Source organism: Bos taurus, chromosome 22 (genome assembly GCF_002263795.3).
Source record: "Bos taurus isolate L1 Dominette 01449 registration number 42190680 breed Hereford chromosome 22, ARS-UCD2.0, whole genome shotgun sequence".
NCBI lineage: Eukaryota > Metazoa > Chordata > Mammalia > Artiodactyla > Bovidae > Bos > Bos taurus.
The window spans coordinates 13,022,471-13,040,544 of NC_037349.1; the positions used below are offsets into that span (position 1 = coordinate 13,022,471).

The following is an 18,074-nucleotide window of genomic DNA, read 5'->3' on the forward strand; positions in this document are numbered from 1 at the left end:
ATATCAGCATTCTCTGATTGGCAAACTTAAGAACATATTCCGTAATCTATAACATACATTTTTCTCATAACACAATTTCTCTTCAGTGTGGTATAAAATGTGGGTATATGAACCCAAACATCTTTCAAAGTTCTACTGATTAACCCAAGACTGAAGTCTTGGGCAGAGTGGGCTGTGTCTGTTATCTCAAGCACATGGTAAGAGTTAACGTCAAGCTTTCTCCTAGCCAGATTTTTGTTCTCTCGGGTCTCTCAGAAAACCGTATTTTATCAAACTAGCTGTCTCTAACTACATATGTAAAAAGAACCAGTTTTGGAGTTTCAAAAGAGTTTTTATCTTAACCAATTTTCTCTGGAGTCTGAAGAATACTGCTGGCCACACAATGGTTTTTGTTTGTTTGCTTGTTTTAAATCTTTCTTTTTCTTAGTCATAGTTGTGTAGGTAAACTTTTCTTAATGAACTGAACCTGAATTTCCCAGTTTACAAAAGGCAACGAGAATACCAATCACACAAATGGAACACACACACACCAGAAGACAGGACTATCACAAATCCCCCAAAATAATGACCAATAAGGAGTCCCAAATAAACACTTCCCAACACAAAGGGTCCTCCAAGTAGATATGACAGAACCGACTCACAAAAACACCGAGATAGAATCTCATAGTCACAAACCAAGGGTAGACACAGGTCAGAACCAAAGGGCAAAATGCCCAAATAGCAGCCCGTCCTCACAAACGACCCTCAACGTCAAATGCACGTCAGAACCGATGGCAGAAATACCCAAAGGACACTCTGCTCACAGACAGGCTTCAACATCAGACACACGTCGGAACCAGCTGGCAGAAAGCCCAAATAGCACTTCATGCTCAAAAGAGAAGTTAGCCAGGAGCACACCGGTGGACTTGGTCTTGGAGCTCGTCAGCTCGTCCAGAGGCATCTTTCCGTTCCACCAAGGATAAGCTCACATGCCGTTGGCAGTCAGTGCCCAGCATGGAAGAAACAGGGAGAATCCCTGAATCGGTTTCAGCCGCTGCTAGGAATGCCCCCCTAAATCCTTCTCCTGGGGTCAGTGAACCACGAGCAAGGGGCTTCTCACGGCTGCCCCAGGGCATCGTGATGGCAGCAGCTCTACTAAGGAAAACTCGCGGGAGCCAGATATCACGAGAGCGTGGCCTCACGTTGGGAGCCAAACTCTTAGTGAAAGTGGGCCCAGGTGGCTGTAAAGCCAATAAAGAGGCAAGTTTGGTGGAAAGGAGAGGTTGCTTTATTTTCTATTATTTATTTTTTTATTAATATCTAGAACAGTCTCTCTCCGCCTCCCTGATTTGCAGCCCCTGCACCTCCATTCTTCCTGAGAAGAAAAAGAGAGAAGTCATTCATAGCTATTAAGGAGGAGGTGGAAAGTATGATTGCCCTCCCTACTTTCCTGAGCTGTGAAGATAATGAGTGAAAAACTGGCTCTGTGAAGACCCAGGAGGGTCCTGCCCCAAGCCATCATGAGGTTTAGGAAGGCAGACACAGCTGGGGCTGTTTGGAGGTGAGGGGACGATCCTGGAATGTAAGTGAGCTGGGTCAGTAAGCAGCTTCAGGTGGGGATGTTTCTCCCAGACATTGCCCATCTGATCTGACAAGCCTACCACCATGGAGGTGTGACCCCTCTTGCAAGCTAGATGCCCTTTGGTTTTCCTTTTTCACATGCTCCCAGCCAGCCTGGGTTTGTAATGAAACTCTAATATACTGTGATATTGATGTGAGTCCAGAGCGTGAAGGTCTCAGCTTCTCTGGTGACCTGGCCATTCTTCTTTTCGAGAAAAGAATTATAATGCCCCCAGGGTGCCTTCGTTTGTTTTTCAATAACTCTGTCTGCTCAAGGTCAGGACAGATGTGTGTCTGATTTCACCATCTTCCCTCCAGATTGCAAATGAAAGTCAGTAAGCGACTTCCATAGTCTATTTTGAAACTGGGGGGATGTGGGAATTCCCTCATTTTATGAAACATAGAGCTTACTGTCTGTTTCCATTCTTTTTACTTACGTTCATGGATTCCACAGAGATGGTTTATATAAATGTGCATTCATTTTACAACATTTTTTTCTGAACTGTGATGGTAAATCCCTTCATAGATTATAGGCTAAAGATGTTAAATATAAACTATGACTCTCTTCAGTAACCCCACATTTTTCAATATCATTATTTTTTTTATATGGTGACGGTAACCAGCAAAAATGTGTCAAGATACAGGAAGGTTTTAACCATCCCAACCCTCACCACCTTGGGAGACCAAAAAAAAAAAATTAAAAATCACTAGTTCTTTTTAAAAATGACTGGAGACATTAATTTTTGTCTAAACCATACTTTCAATCAAATCATCTAGTTTCCTGACGTGGTATGGGCTAGCTGATTTCTGACAAATGACCTTTAGTCAAATATTCCTGAAGATGGGACTTCCCTGTGGTCCACTGGCTAAGACTCTGCCCTTCCAAATGCAGGAGGCTGGGTTCGATCCCTGGTCAGGGAAGTAGATCCTACATGCCACAACTAAAGATACTGGATGCTACAGTTAAAGAAAGAAAGAAAGAGCCTGAGTGCTGCAACTAAAACCAGGTGCAACCAAATAAATAAATATATTTTTTTAAAACATCAAATATTCCAGAAGATCCAGTGGGGAAGTGGGAGCCTTTTCTAAGCACCTGCTGTGGGGCAGAAGCTTAGCGGGTTTGAACTGAAATAACATCAGACTTCTGTGGAGTCGCTTTGATTTTTTAGGCACCTACTGGTCTACTCAGTTACATTTTTCTCATTAACTTCTGCAACAGACATTTCAGGATACTGCTGCTATCCTTCTTTGACAAAGAAGAAAGAAAGAAATAGGTTTAGAAGAGCTGAGTAACTTGTAGCCATTAGGAGAAGAGTCAACATACCTCAGCACCCCCAACAGCCACCGTTTACTAAGCTGCCTGCAGAAATTCAGGTTGATGGGGCTCCCACAATTCCTTACAGACAATGCTTATATGAAACCTGATGCTCTGGTTTATGGGGCTAAAGGGACCATCGAAAGTTCTGGTTTAAAATGGTCTGCTTCCTTGCAGAGCTGGTAATCACCATGTACCTGGTGTGTGTCTATTAACTCTACCATCCAGAGGGAATCTTTAAGTGTTTATTTTCCGTACTGTGATATGCTGAACTCTATTAACCTTGAATGAATTTTGATAACACCATCAGGGGGCAGCAGAATGATTCTGCCTGAAATTACACAGTGAGAGGGAGATTACCCATGACATATTAAAAGCAAAACATACTTTTAAATGACCATGACTGTTATTATCCTATCAATTGGGCTCACCCTCTGGAGCCTGGCTCTTAAAAGCATTTATGACATTACTGGCAGAGGTATTCAGTGATTGATTCACTGCTTCACCTCCTGTTCACTCTGCAGCCCATGACAGTGACTCCTGCCCTACCCCCACACACCACCCCGCCACCGCAGTGAAATTGCTTTTGTCGGGGCCGCCCTTGACCTCCGTGTTGCCAGATCCAGTGGACCCTCCTCCACCCTCACGGTAGACACAGTCAGCCATTCCCTCTCTGAAACGTCTTCCTTTGGTGTCTTTCTCAGTCTCTTTGTCTGGCTTCACCTTGTCAATGTTTCAGCCTGAATGTAAACATTTGGGGTATCCGTGACTTGTTTCTAGGCCCTCTTGTTTTCCGCTTGATGCCCTGTCTCCCCTAGGGTGGCTCATCCATTCCCGTATTTATGGAGATGTGTGTGAAGAACACAGCTGGCCCAGATCTGTCCTCTGAGATGCACAAATACCTATCAGTTGTCCACGTGGCAAATCCCTTTAAATGCCTCACAGTTTTCACTAAAACATGCTTCCATCATCGTCATCTCCCCTTGATCCATAACTGGCTTCACTTGCTGCAAAAGCTGGGAACCTGAGACTGGCTCCTGGTTCATCCTTTCCCTCCACCTCTGTATCAGATCCTTCAGCAGGTGTGCCATGCATCTGTCCACCCCTCTCTGTCTCCTATCCTGGCCCAGACCTCACCCATCTACCTAGATGACTGCTCAGCCCTCATGCGAGGTTTCCTCACATGGCTGTCAAGAAGTCCACCTTAAGGTAACAGCAGCTGCTATTACAATGAAGAGTGGATTCTGCTCTGTTCCTGCTCACTAGCCTCATTAACCTCCCACTGCACGTAGGATAAAATCCAGACACTTTTCCAGGGGCTGTGTCTTATCTTCCCTCCCCTTTCTCCAACATTAAGCTCTTTCCTCTGCTGTTTTTTTTTCTCTTGGATTAGCCCCTTCTCAACTAAAATGTCACCTCCCCAGAGAGGACTTCTGTCAGCACACAGTCTAAAGTAGGTTGCCATGTCGTCCTCAGTCCTGCCTGTTCTGTTATTGAATGTCTTACAACTTATAATTGTTGTATAGTTTCTTTAGTTTTTAATCATTTGAATCCCTACTTTAATACATGTTTCATGAAGGGGAGGGACCTATGTCTTTTTATCCCTAGTGCCTAGAACAGTACTATGGGCTTCCCTGGTGGCTGTGCCATAAGGAGTCTGCTTGCAATGTAGGAGACACAGGAGATGCAGGTCCAATCCCTGGGTCGGGAAGATCCCCTGGATAAGGGCATGGCAACCCACTCCAGTATTCCCACCTGGAGAATCCCATGGACAGAGGAGCCTGGCGGGCTACAGTCCACAGGGTCACAAAGAGTCGGAAACACCTGAAGCGACTTGGCATGCACATGCACTAAAATAGTATTATAGCTACTCAGTGAGTGTGAGTTGAGTGAATAGTTGGCAATCTAGATAATAGTGCCTGTAACATGGAGAGTTGTAGCTATGGGCTAGAATTACTGTCTTTCTGATAGCAAACAAGTGACATATATGCCATCACTTCTCCCTGCTATGCCCACGCTAGATGCTGCTGAGTTATGACACTCTAGCCCCACTGAGCCTGCATGCAGTCTCAGATTGTGCTGAGAATCAGAATTGGCATGGCGGTGGACCCAGAAACCATGAAGTGTTGATAGCTTTTCATATATCCATCACAGAGTGATGTATTAAGAAGAGGCTAGGGTCTTCCCTGGCAGTCCTGTGGTTAAGACTCCACATTTTCACTGCAGGGGGTGTGGGTTTGATTCCTAGTTGGGGAACTAAGATCTCAGATGCTAAAAAGTAAAACAAAAAACCCTGAAACCACAGTTAAGATACTACTTCACACCCATACTCAGTGCTCAAGCAACAAGTACACAGTGAGCCTTCCAGCCCAGATACTATCACAAAGCCTTCTTCACACAGAAGCAAGTGTGAGCCTTCCAGCCCAGATACTATCACAAAGCCTTCTTCACACAGAAGCAAGTGTGAGTCTTCCAGCCCAGACACTATCACAAAGCCTTCTTCACACAGAAGCAAGTGTGAGCAAATGTTACGTGCACTGAGACTACCGGATTTCTTGCTGATCCAAATGAATAAGCACTATTTGCTTATTGCCGCTTTGCTCATTTGAAATATCTGGCAACTCCATGAAGTAGGAATTAGTATTGCCGCTCAGAAGGTAGAGGCTCAGAAATGCTGGAAGGGTCTTTGGTAGTAACTGAGCTCAGCTCTGCACCCTCGCCTGTGACGAAACCCATCACTGTTTCCCGCATGGCTGACCATTTGGGGGCCTGCTCCCTCCCAGGACATTTCGGTGCAGGTACCTGGTCTTGTGATTCTTGGTTGATCCTGCAGTCAGTCACTATAGGTTATCCTATACAATTCTCTTTAAGGACTTCTGCCAGGAGGTCCTCTAAGGTAGTAGAATCTGAGAAGGGAGAGATGATCCAGAAGAAGGACATTCTTATTTCCTCCTTCAAGTCTGTGATTAAAAATCCTCGATTTGCTTGGGACAAACTTTAGAGGAGTTGGTAAATTTTATTATTAGACTCAGTGATTTTTTTTAAATGCCATCGGTGTTTTGTATATCAGGAATCAAAACTCATAAAGCTCAAGTGATCTTGTGCGTTGAGTTTACAGAATTTTTTCCTTATTTTTTTTTTTTTTTGATCCCCAAGACTTTCTTTCCTGGATGTTTTATCGCATTTAATTTAGTGTCTTTGAAATGTCAATAGAAGAAAGTCAGTTGCTGAGGCTGTTCTTATATTGTTTACAGAGGTCAGAGTGTTGATAACTTAGCTCATCTTCTGTTTTAAATCTGAGGGACTGGATAACAACATCATCATGCCTTAAGGAAAAACCTTCTGTCCTGTTTCCCTATAAATATTTTACTCAGCCAACTATGCATGCTAAGTCGCTTCAGTCGTGTCCGACTCTTTTATGACCCCATGGACTGTAGCCCACCAGGCTCCTCTGTTCTTGGGATTTTCCAGACAAGACTATTGGACTGGGTTGCCATGCCCTCCTCCAGGGGATCTTTCCATCTCAGGGCTTGAACTGAGGTCTCCTGCATCTCCTGCATTGCCACCTGGGAAGCCCCCATTCAGCCAAGTATACATATATCATATTTTACCCTGTAGAATTATCAGCAGGCCTGATATAGTCTCTCTCCCCTTCCAATGCTCAAGCTACAAATGGGTATTGGACACCGCAATGCAGAGTAGTCAGCCTGTGCGTGTACTGGCAGCTGTGGAAGCCAGCCCAGGGCACCTGAAAGCTAAAGCTGTAAATACTCTTTGAATTTTCATGGAAAGATGTTTATGGTGTTTTGTTGTTAAGTGAAAAATTAGATTATAAAACCATACATAGATTTCCAATTCTAGTACCAGGCTGTGATGAGCTAGCCCAGCCCTTCTTTGTACTAAAAACACCTGAAAATCCTAATGAAATCTACAGTTTAATATAATAAAGGGAAAATACTTGCAAATCATATATCTGATAAGGGACTTGTATCCAGGATATATAAAGAACTCTTATAACACAACAATGAAAAAGACAAATATTCTAATTTGAAAATGGGTGAAAGATTTGAATAGACTTTTCTCCGAAGAATATGTGCAAGTGGCCAGTAAGTACATGAAAAGATGCTTAATATTATTCCTCATTGGGGAAATACAAATGAGAAGCACAATCAGATACCACTTCAAACCTCCTCGGATGGCTGTCATAAAAAAGGCAGACAGTAATAAGTATTGATGAGGATGCAGAAAAATCAGAACCCTCATGGGTTGCCAGGAGGCTATAAGGAGGAGTAGCCGAACGACCAAACTGTCTGGTAGTTTCTTGAAAGTTTAATCATTTAACATTTTGACCCAGTAATTCTACTCCTGGGGTTGAAAATATATGTCCACACAAAAACTTGCCCATGAATATTGATAGCAACATTATTCAAAATAGCCAAAAAGTAGAAACAACCCCAATATCTATTAGTCGATGAATAGAAAAGTAAAATATGGTATATCTGTAAATAGAATATTACTTGACAGTAAAAAAAGGAATGAAATTCTGATACACACTATAACATGGATGAACTTTGAACATATATGGTATGATTCCATTTATATTAAATAGCCAGAATAGGCAAATTTGTAGAAATAGAAAGTAGATAAGTGGTTGGTAGAGGGTGGGAGAAGTAATAAGCAAGATGTAAAATTTAGAAGCCATAGAAGAAAAGACTGACAGATTTAATTACAGAAAAAATAAACACTTCTAAATGATGAGACACACCGTATGAAAAGTTGAAAAAACAATTGCAAAATGAAGGAAAATATTAGCTACATACATCATATTTCAGGAGGCGCTAGTAATAGAGAACCTGCCTGCCAATGCAGGAGATGTAAGAGACATGGGTTTGATCCCTGGGTCAGGAATATCCCCTGGACGAGGAAATGGCAATCCACTCCAGTATTCTTGCCTGGAGAATCCTATAGACAGAGGAGCTTGAAGGGCTATATTCTGTGGGGTTGCAAAAGAGTCGGACATGACTGAAGCAACTTAGCATGATGCACGTACATTATAGATTCATCAGGGATGAACTGTGTAATCACAAAATGGATATGGAAAAATATAATTATTTTCTGTTCCTGCCTGTGGGTGTCCATCTTTGAACAGAAAAAAAAAAAAAAATCAAAACCTTTCAGGTCAGAATAACTTTGTTACTTCCGGTCAGTTTTATCCTGCGTATCTCAGTGTGTTTGGGGGATTCCTTATCTCTCAGGGTTTCTCCTTTGCTTCTCAGAGTATAAAGAAAACAGTGCGTGCAGTTTTGCATTAATATAACCAGTTGTGTGCCCAGAATACCCATGAGCTCTTTGGGAAAAGGGAGTTAACTTTTATCCAGCTCTCAAGTCACCAGTGTTCAGGATTAACCCATCACCCAGAGAATCTTTATTGACTTACATTGATTTGAAAGCTTTTAAAATCCTCGGTGCTTGTTTCCAGGGATATTGAGGGCCAGGATTGCATTTATCATATTCCCAGCAGGGCTGTTGTGAGGATTAATGTTTTAACATAAATGATCTTCTGCTCCTTTAAAAAGGCATTAATTAAGCTAAAGGGTTCTTTTTTAATGTGCTTAGTTTTATAATAACTTATATTTCAATCTGGTGTCTGAAATATAAGTAGTAAGGTTTTGTGCTTTCTTATAGAAAATATGACATATAGAAGAACACACAATTAATCCACCATTAAGGTTCCTCTCTGGATAATATGTCAAGCCATTGGACTTCCTGAGTTGTACTGTTTTACAGGAAGACCCTACGTGGTAGCTTGGCAGACAGGGGGGCCGGGGTGGGGCGCTTTAGGGAGGGAGCCCCTGAGCTGACGTGCTGTCTCTCTTCTCCTCACCCTCTCCCCCCACCGCCCTCTGGCTCCCAGCGAGATGAAGCAGAGGCTGGACGCGGAAGGCAGCAAGTGCAGCATCCTCTCCAAGCACCAGAAGTTCGTGGAGCACTGCTGCATGCGCTGCTGCGCGCCTTTCACCTTCCTCATCAGCACCAAGCGCCGCTGTGGGGACTGTAAGTTCAACGTCTGCAAGGGCTGCTGCTCCTACCAGAAGCGCGAGAAGGTGTGGGTCTGCTGTGTCTGCCAGCAGGCGAGGTGAGTGGCCGAGTGCACCCTCAGGGTCTCAGCTCCCCGGTGGCACCATCTTCCTTCAAGCGAGTGGGGCCACCAGTGGGTGGTTGGTCGGCATTATTGTGTAAGAAAAGGGAGGGTTACCGAGGAGTTTTCTACATTTGGTGTGTCTGATGCAGATAGAACACACCCAAACTTGTTTAATCAGAGCATGAAGGAAGATGATGTTAGGGAGAAGTTGGGAACTTTGCTGGGTTAATCTTGTGATGATGTCTTGTGTGGATATCTCCAGAAGCCTTGGGATGAATATTGTCCCAAATCAAAAAAGATGGAAAAGTTGAGCTCATTTCCTATTTTTCCATATTAGTCAAGTCCATCACTGGAACCAGTCCAGGAAAGAAGTCCAAGATCCATGGGGCAGGTTTTGCTTCTTGAAATTTTTCTAAGGCTCAGTTTGATAGAGAAGTCAGAGTGCCTCAGGTGTGTATGGCCTGTGGGCTGACAGTCTTTTACATTTTGAAGGTTTCCCTAGAAGAGTTTATTTATGTATCAGTAGTAACAAGCTGTATAACCCCTCAGCCTGATACAGGATGCACTGCCAAATTCATCATGGGAAACATTTAGGAATATTTGACTTGAATCAAATGTGAAAAATTTCAGGTAAAAACAGTTTTTAAAACCTGCCCAGTTTCTTGAAACAAAAGCAGTTCGTTTACAATGGACTGTTTAGACTTTAAATACCTGGCAAAAGCCAGCGTCTTGCTGGGAGATGGTGTTTGGGGTCACTTTGTGCCGCATCCACTTTGACCATCAGCTTCTTTGCCTCTCATGCAATCTGAAATTCACGTCTTGGTTTAGAAATGATTTACTTAGGGTATTACTGGGACATTCTTTCAGCATATTCATAATCGAGCAATTGGATTTTAAAACACTGTATGTGTCAAATTACTTGACAAACACCTGTATGTATATTGTGTGAAATCCCAATAAAACAGTGGATAGCAGCTCTGTGAAGCTGTGGTGATGACTACTTTTTAGACCCATAGTTTACTCCCCACTGCCCATGACATACTTTTTCTTTCCTGTGTAAATTAAGCCCATTTTGGGTGCATTGGTTTAATTACTAGCTGTTTATCCAGTAGCTACCATAGGCATATGGTTCTTGAGATACTATGGAGCCATGAATAATTATAATAGTAAAAAGTCCTGCTTACAGAAAATTAAGGCACTAGGAGTGGAGAGGAGACCTTTGTGTGGTAATATTAACCGACTGCATCAGAAATGAATGACTGTGTCAAGCACCCCGGGCCTGTCTATGGTGTGGTTCTACAGGTGTGACTCAAATTAAAATGTAGGTTAGTTTAAAATTTTTAGCTTTGGGACATTAATAATAATGAATGATGGATTACTTACTTTACAAGTTATATAGCTAATAGTGTCAGGCGAGTGTATGCTCCTCGGTTCTGTCTCATCACAACAAAGATTTGCAGTGACGGACATTAAAGCCCTCAGCGTGTCACAGCTCTCGGGTCTTGGACAGACCGTGTTATAGCTCTTAGACAAATCAGTGTTACAGCTCCGTGTTACAGCTCTCTTTTATTTAGAGAATAACAGGAAAATCCATTCTCATTCTCGAGGCGTGAGGGCTGCTGCTGCTAAGTCGCTTCACTCGTGTCCGACTCTGTACGTGCGACCCCATAGACGGCAGCCCACCAGGCTCCCCCGTCCCTGGGATTCTCCAGGCAAGAACACTGGAGTGGGTTGCCATTTCCTTCTCCAATGCATGAAAGTGAAAAGTGAAAATGAAGTTGCTAAGTCGTGTCTGACTCTTAGCGACACCATGGACTGCAGCCCACCAGGCTCCCCCGTCCCTGGGATTCTCAGGCAAGAACACTGGAGTGGGTTGCCATTTCCTTCTCCAATGCATGAAAGTGAAAAGTGAAAATGAAGTTGCTAAGTCGTGTCTGACTCTTAGCGACCCCATGGACTGCAGCCCACCAGGCTCCTCCATCCATGGCATTTTCCAGCCAAGAGTGCTGGAGTGGGGTGCCATTAGGGCATGTCGACCCAAAGACGCAAAGAGAAGAGCGCCCCAGCGTGCAGAGGTGGGGGCCGGACAGGGAGAGGGAGAGAGAGCCCTTTGACTCCTCTTTTTATATGTTTTTCCCCCCTGGGCCTGCCCTATGTAAATTGGGTTAGCCAGGAGTGTTTGTTTGTCTTTGCCTATTCTAACTACCTAACAATAGGATACTATGGAATCATTCTCTTTGTCATTTTCTAATTATATGTAAATTTCTCTTCTTGATTATTTACTGCAGAGATGCAGTCAAACATTGTAAATAAGGACATATAGTGGTTCCTCTGCAGGGAAACCAAACTTTCTGCGTGAGCCCAGAAACACAGGACAGCCGTTATCATTTGGTGTCGAATTGATTCAGGAATCTCATTCCTACTTTCCTTGGAAACAAGTTGGCCTCTTAGTTCTTTACTTCATTATAAAAAATGCTCTCTCTGATTTTGTTGTTTTGTGCTATTACCTTTAATGCAGACCAACTGGGGAGATTGTTTTCAGAGAATGAGAGAGAAAAATTACCGTTGGAACTGAAATCAAAACATATGTCCTTATTACCCGTGTGGCATTGGCTTTGGTTTTTCTGAGACAACTTAAGCCTTCATTTCTTTTCACCTTCTGTCGAATACCCTTAACTTCTATCTGATCATTTAATGTTTGATGTTCACACAATCCACATGATTCATAAATTAGCATGCTGGCCTTTTAGTATAAAATCCACAGTATGTTTTAGAGATATCCCAATGGGCTTGCAACATCCCTACAGGAGATAAGATATTAAAAAATTACCACTATGAGATGAGGACATTCGCAGGTTAACAATTATATGGAGAAATGTTGAACCTCACTAGAAAGCAAGGGAATAGACATTTATACTTCAAGTAGCTTTTTTTCTTATTAAATTAATGTTTGTTTTTCCGCATTCTCCTCAGTGTTGACAAGGGTAGATTGAAAAAGGCACTCTCATCCATCGCTGGTGAAGTCAAAATGGGCATAACCTTTTACCAACATATAGCAAGAGCCATTAGCATGTTCAAGTCCTTTTACCCTGTAATTTCTAAAACCTTTACCTAAAGAGGCAATGGAATATTTTTAATACAAAAAATTTTTCAGTGAAAAATGAGACGTCCTGGATCACTAATAATCTACATGTCCAACAATAGAACAGAAGAAGTAAATTAGGATGCATTCTACTTGACAGAGTATGATGAGACATTTAAAATCATGTGGATTAGCATGGGTAAATTCTTCTATTAAAAATTATATATGCGGTGGTTTCTTAGTGAAAGAAGTATTTCGCTTTTTTAAATGGAGAGCATTTATCCGGCACGTACGCTCTGCGGAGTATTTGTGACATAGGAGCCTGGATGCGGTGGAAGTGTTTATGTTAGCAGCACCGTGTGCCAATGTCGTGTAGCTCATTCTGAATAGGGAGCTCTTGCACTGCCATCACACGCTATGATGCAGCAAGTCAAAGAAAGTTACTGTGTACTTGGAAAATCCCATCTTAGCCAGGGCTGTTCAGTGAAAATGTTGTACAATTGACACAGCTCTTGACTAGACTGAAAAAAATTAAAGGAAAAAAAAAATTGAGGCGTGTTGGTGATTAAGTTCCATTCATGTACTGTGAGAGACAGTCTACCCTTCCAGATTTCAGAATAAATCTCGTCTTGAGGAAACGCAAAAGGCACACCGAGTGGTATTATGCAAAATAACTGGCCTGAAGTCTTCAAAATGTTGATGTCATGAAAGAAAAAAGAAACTGAGGAAATGTTTAAAGACTAACAAGAAATGATAACCAAGTGGCATGCCTAACCCTTGGTCGACTCTTGAGATGAGGAACGTGGCTGTAGAGGACACTGGGACAGTTGATAATGGATAAGGGTAGAATAGTCCTGCTGCTGCTGCTGCTAAGTCGCTTCAGTCGTGTCCGACTCTGTGCGACCCCAGAGACGGCAGCCCACCAGGCTCCCCCGTCCCTGGGATTCTCCAGGCAAGAACACTGGAGTGGGTTGCCATTTCCTTCTCCAATGCAGGAAAGTGAAAAGTGGAAGTGAAGTCTCTCAGTCGTGTCCGACCCCCAGCAACCCCATGGACTGCAGCCTACCGGGCTCCTCTGTCCATGGGATTTTCCAGGCAAGAGTACTGGAGTGGGGTTCCATTGCCTTCTCCAGAATAGTACTGAGTTCATTTTAAATTTCCTGAAATTGATCATTTTACCTGGTTATGTAAGAGAGCGTCTCCTTGTTCCTGGAAATGTACACAGACACATCTCACGGTAAATGAAGTATTTTTCATTTATTTCCTCCATAAATGCTTACTGGGTTCAGCCCACACAGGAGGCCTGTGCTAAAGCAATCAACTCTTTACCATCCGTCACTGATTTTCTGGAGAACTGTTTGTTCACATGTCCACTTTTAATGTTTGTCGTATAATTTTTTGGTACAAGTTCTTGGTATGCCTTTTGTTTGTAACGTCCCTTTTTTCTTTTCTTCCTGAAGCCTCCTTGCATAAGTTGCAGGACAGTCATTATGGGGAAGAGGCCAGCCTGAAATTTTGATCTTTTGGCATTTTTTTTTTTCTTTCTTTCTTTCTTTGTTTTTGACTGCAGCTTGCAGGATCTCAAGTTCCTTGACCAGGGATTGAACCCAGGCCATGATAGGGCAGTGAAAGTGCTGAATCTTAGCCAAAAATTTTTATCTTTCTGAAATTTCTCTGATGAGCAAGCAGAGGCACTGGCTCTTTCCATCAGCAAGCACCCAGGCCTGTGTTAATGGCCAAGGTTAAAGAGTCACACAGATCTCAGTACTACATGAGCAGCTATGAGTGGACAGTGCTCTGCTGGAGGCCGTGAGGTCTTTGGCAGGGTTGGAGAGGGCACTGTGTTTAGAGTAACAGCAGGACAGGTATCACAAAGGAAGGGTTGCCTGAGCTGGGTTTTCATGGGGTAGGAGATTGGCAGGGGAGGACAAGGAAGCAAAGGCAGGCTGGACAAAGGAAAGGGGGAGCAGTGGGCAGACCGGAAAGCTTGGGCAAGGTAAGGCTGAATCTAGGCTGCAGGCAGTAGAGAGTGGATTTCCAGAAAAGAACGTTAATTAGATGCCAGCACTCTCCCCTTTATGGTCCTGGGAGGTGAATAGCACCTCCTGTTAAAATTGTAGATGCTGAGCTTACCAAGGCATCTTACTGTTCCAATAGGGGTGGGAGCAAGATCCAGAACCAAATCTTTGACTCCAGGATATGCATTCTTGACAGGACTATGTCCCCCCAACCAAGAGGGAAGAGGGAATCTTGCTCTTTTTATTTATAAAGCACAGATATGCATACAGTACATACACAAGCCTCGGATAAGCCTGCATGCTCATTCAGTCGTGTCTGACTCTTTACAGCCCCATAGACTGTGGCCCATTCTCTGTCCATAGGATTTTTCAGACAAGAATACTGGAGCGGGTCGCCATTTCCTCTTTCAGGGGATCTTCCCTACCCAGGGATCTATCTTCCCCACCTACTCCTGTATCTCCTGCATTGGCAGATGGATTCTTTAACACTCAGCTACCTGGAAAGCCCAGGATAAGCCTAGTGGTTAAAAATTTGAAGTTCCCTCAGAACAGTCCACAGAAAATCAATTTAAGAAATGAAAAGAAGGGTTTGATACCGCAGCATAAGAGAGGGATAGAGAGTGAAGAACATCTGTTTCACTTTATAAAAACCTTACAAAATGTAGATTCTTCGAAAGATCCTAGAAAACTAAGCCCTAAAATTTGGACAAAGCAGTATTCAGTATGAAGACAGTTAAGTTTAGCAGGAACCAATACAGAAGATGATGCTGTATTCATTTCTGAAGACTACAAACAGCTCTTAAAATCAAGACGAAAAGCGACTGCTGCTAAATTTCTTGAGTTCTCATTTGAGAGCAGGAACAAGTGGCCTAAGGAAGGCAAACTAATTCAGCCTCGCCTGATGGGAGGGCCAACGCATTTACCATATAAATGGGCTGCTTCACCCTGGAATGTGTAAGCTGTACTGTCATAAGGATTCTTAGGAATCCTGCCTGAGGTGTGAATTGCTCTCGGAATCACTGTAAAAGCATCAGAGAATATTATGGTCTCTGTAATTCAAAGGCAGCCCTGTCAGGGGAGTATTTAGGAATTCATTGGTAAGGAAAGAACTGGAGAGGTTTATAGTTTACACCCGTAGAAGTGAGGATGTGAGATAATTAAGAAAAGAGGATTTCATTTTTTTTTTTTTCCCTAAAGAATTGTTCTGGGGGCAGCATCCCCCAATTCCCCAATCAAGCAGCTTCCAGAGCCTCATCAGAATTAAATCCCATAAAGACAGCTGCATTTTCTGGGACTCTGTGTCCTTCAGGTGATTTGCTTAACCTCTAAGTTGAGATTCTTCAAGAGACATCTAGGAATGGCCTTGTACACTGAGGAAGTGTAACGAATTCTAAATAAACTGAATACCTTCAAGAAATCTTTGTCGGCTGTGCCTTTTAGTTACAATCATAAAGCACTAACATTTTTGTATTGCTTCTAATCAATTAAGCTTTTATTTCTTAACTTTGGGGAAAAGACTACACCATTCAGTAGGTAGCCTATGTCACGGTCATTAGGTCATTATCAAATAGAAGTAATTTGCTTCTCATCTTTTAAAAATGTCCTGTGTACTAAATTGTGTCCTGTATGTTTAAAAATTGCCTTCAGGACAAAACAAAATTTGTTGTATATTCTCATATAAATAAAGTGTGTGGACAGTAGGTTTATTTATTTAGAATTTATGTCCCCATCAATTTACAATTCTGTTAGCTTGCCAGAGAGAAAAGGGAAGGCTTCATTTAAGCAGGGATTTGAAGGAAGGATGGAATTTGGCAGAGAGGAAGGGTAAAGCGCTGAAGGGTCATGAAACAGTGCCTTTGGGGACAGCAGAACGGGTATGGCTGAGGCAGGAAGCGCGTTATTTAGGTCAATGAGGGTAGCTGGTGGTTGATGCTGGGAATGTGAATGTGTAAAGCAACAGAGTGTGAAATGACGAAAAGTGTGCGGAGGTATGAGGGTGTATGTGTTTCCTGAAGAGGTAAAACTGATCCCCTCTCACCTCACTTCCAAGGTTTCAACGGGAAGGAATTGTCAGGCGAGTGTATGCTGCTCGGTTCTTTGTCTCGTCACAGTGAAGATTTGGAGCGATGGACATTAAAGCCCTCAGCGTGTCACAGCTCTTGGGTCTTGGACAGACCGTGTTATACCTCTCAGGTCTCGAACGGACCATGTTATAGCTCTTAGACAAATCAGTGTTACAGCTCGATTTTATTTAGAAGATAGCAGGAAAATCCATCTTTGAGGCGTGAGGGCACGTCAATCCAAAGACACGAAGAGAAGAGTGCCTCAGTGTGCGGGGTTGGGGGGAGAGATGTAAAGTTTAAAAATAAAATAAAATTTAAAAAAAAAAAAAAAAGAGAGAGAGAGAGCCCTTTGGCTCCTCTTTTTATATGTTTTTTTCTTCCCCCAGGACCTGCCCTATGCAAATTGGGCTTAGTCAGGAGTGCTGTTCTACCTGAAGTCCTCAATCCGGTCCTCGGACCTTCCTTTGACCTTCCTCTGTTCTATTTTCACGGGCTTTTCCCTTCCTTGTCTTTTAGCCACTGTCATTTTGGATTCCTTATCCCTATTCTAACTACCTAACAGAATTAAAAACTGCTTGGAGAGAACTTTACAAATTTACTCAGACCTCTTCCTATTTAAGTCAGTAAGATTCTTCCTTCCTAAATCACCTATGGCTAAAAATAAGGGAAGCATAATTTCTATAGCAAAAGCGAACAAACAGAACAAAACGGCAGCTTCCTGCCACATGATGGAATTGGGGTGTGTCCGTTGACTTTGTGAGAGTGTGTATGTCCAGAAAACTCAGGCGCAAAGATACAGCAGCTTTCTTGGTAATGCTTCCAAACTAGAAACCACCCCAAAGTCTATCAGCAGAGAATGAATATAAATGTGATGTAGTCATATGATAAAATACTATACAGCGATGAAAAAGAAGAAACTATTGATACACGCAGCACCATGGATGAACACCATGTGATGCTGAGCCAAAGAAGACAGATGCAGGTGGCACGTACTGTATGATTCCATTCGTGTAGACTTCTGAAATGGTCGCACTGACCTATGATGGTGATGGCCCCTGGGGGTAGGAGGGCTTATTGAATGGGAGGGGACCCAGCAAGCCATCTGGAGTGATTATTAATACAGTGTTCTGTATGTTGACTAAGTGGTCTTATGTGTGAACACACATATAAACATTCTCTGTGACACTTAAGATTAGTGTACTTTACTACAGGTAAGCCATGCTGCCTAAAATAATTTCTTAAATTTATTGGCACATTTACACTGGCTCTGGCACTTAACAGCTGTGTGGCTATTAGCCAGTTGCTATCAGCATCTTTGAACATCATTTTCCTCATCTGAAAAAATGGGAATTTATGACCCTGGGCTTAGCAGGTTGCTAAAGGATTAGAGAGAGGATGATTTGTGCCCACCATGGTGTCGGTCCCATGGTTAGGAAACTTTTAATTTCTTTTCCTATAACCATCTGCGGTCCACAGCCCCTGGCTCTAATGGCTCCAGCTCTGATGGTTCAGCTGGGAAGCCGAGCTGAGTCCCGGTGGGTGTGCCAGAGAACGGTGCCTCCTGTGACGAGGACATCACTTCTCATCACACTCATAAAAGTATTCCAGCTACACTTTTTATTGCAGTAGAGGATTTTTGTAAGCATGAGTGGAGAAAATTAGAAGCTGCTGGATAAGGCTTGTGGGTGGTACTCAAGGGAAATAAAAACCAAATAAATTCACTGGCTGATTTTGAGGAGAAAAGGTCATTCTCTGAGAATATTGCCAGACGATGTCCTCGAAGCCCCCAAAAAATAAACACATGACTTGGAAAACCAAATACATTCAGATCTACACCAGGACACATAAAAATCAA

General features: G+C 42.8%; 1 protein-coding gene across 2 annotated transcripts in view; it reads left to right on the top strand.

Annotated features, from left to right (window-relative positions):
• Window positions 1–18,074, top strand: part of MYRIP (myosin VIIA and Rab interacting protein) — a 227,185-nt gene that overhangs the window by 99,396 nt on the left and 109,715 nt on the right. For both annotated transcript variants that reach the window (XM_002696924.6, XM_005222594.5), the window contains exon 3: window positions 8,829–9,050. In XM_002696924.6, coding sequence (XP_002696970.1) covers window positions 8,829–9,050 — 222 coding nt within the window. The remainder of the gene's footprint in view (window positions 1–8,828; window positions 9,051–18,074) is intronic.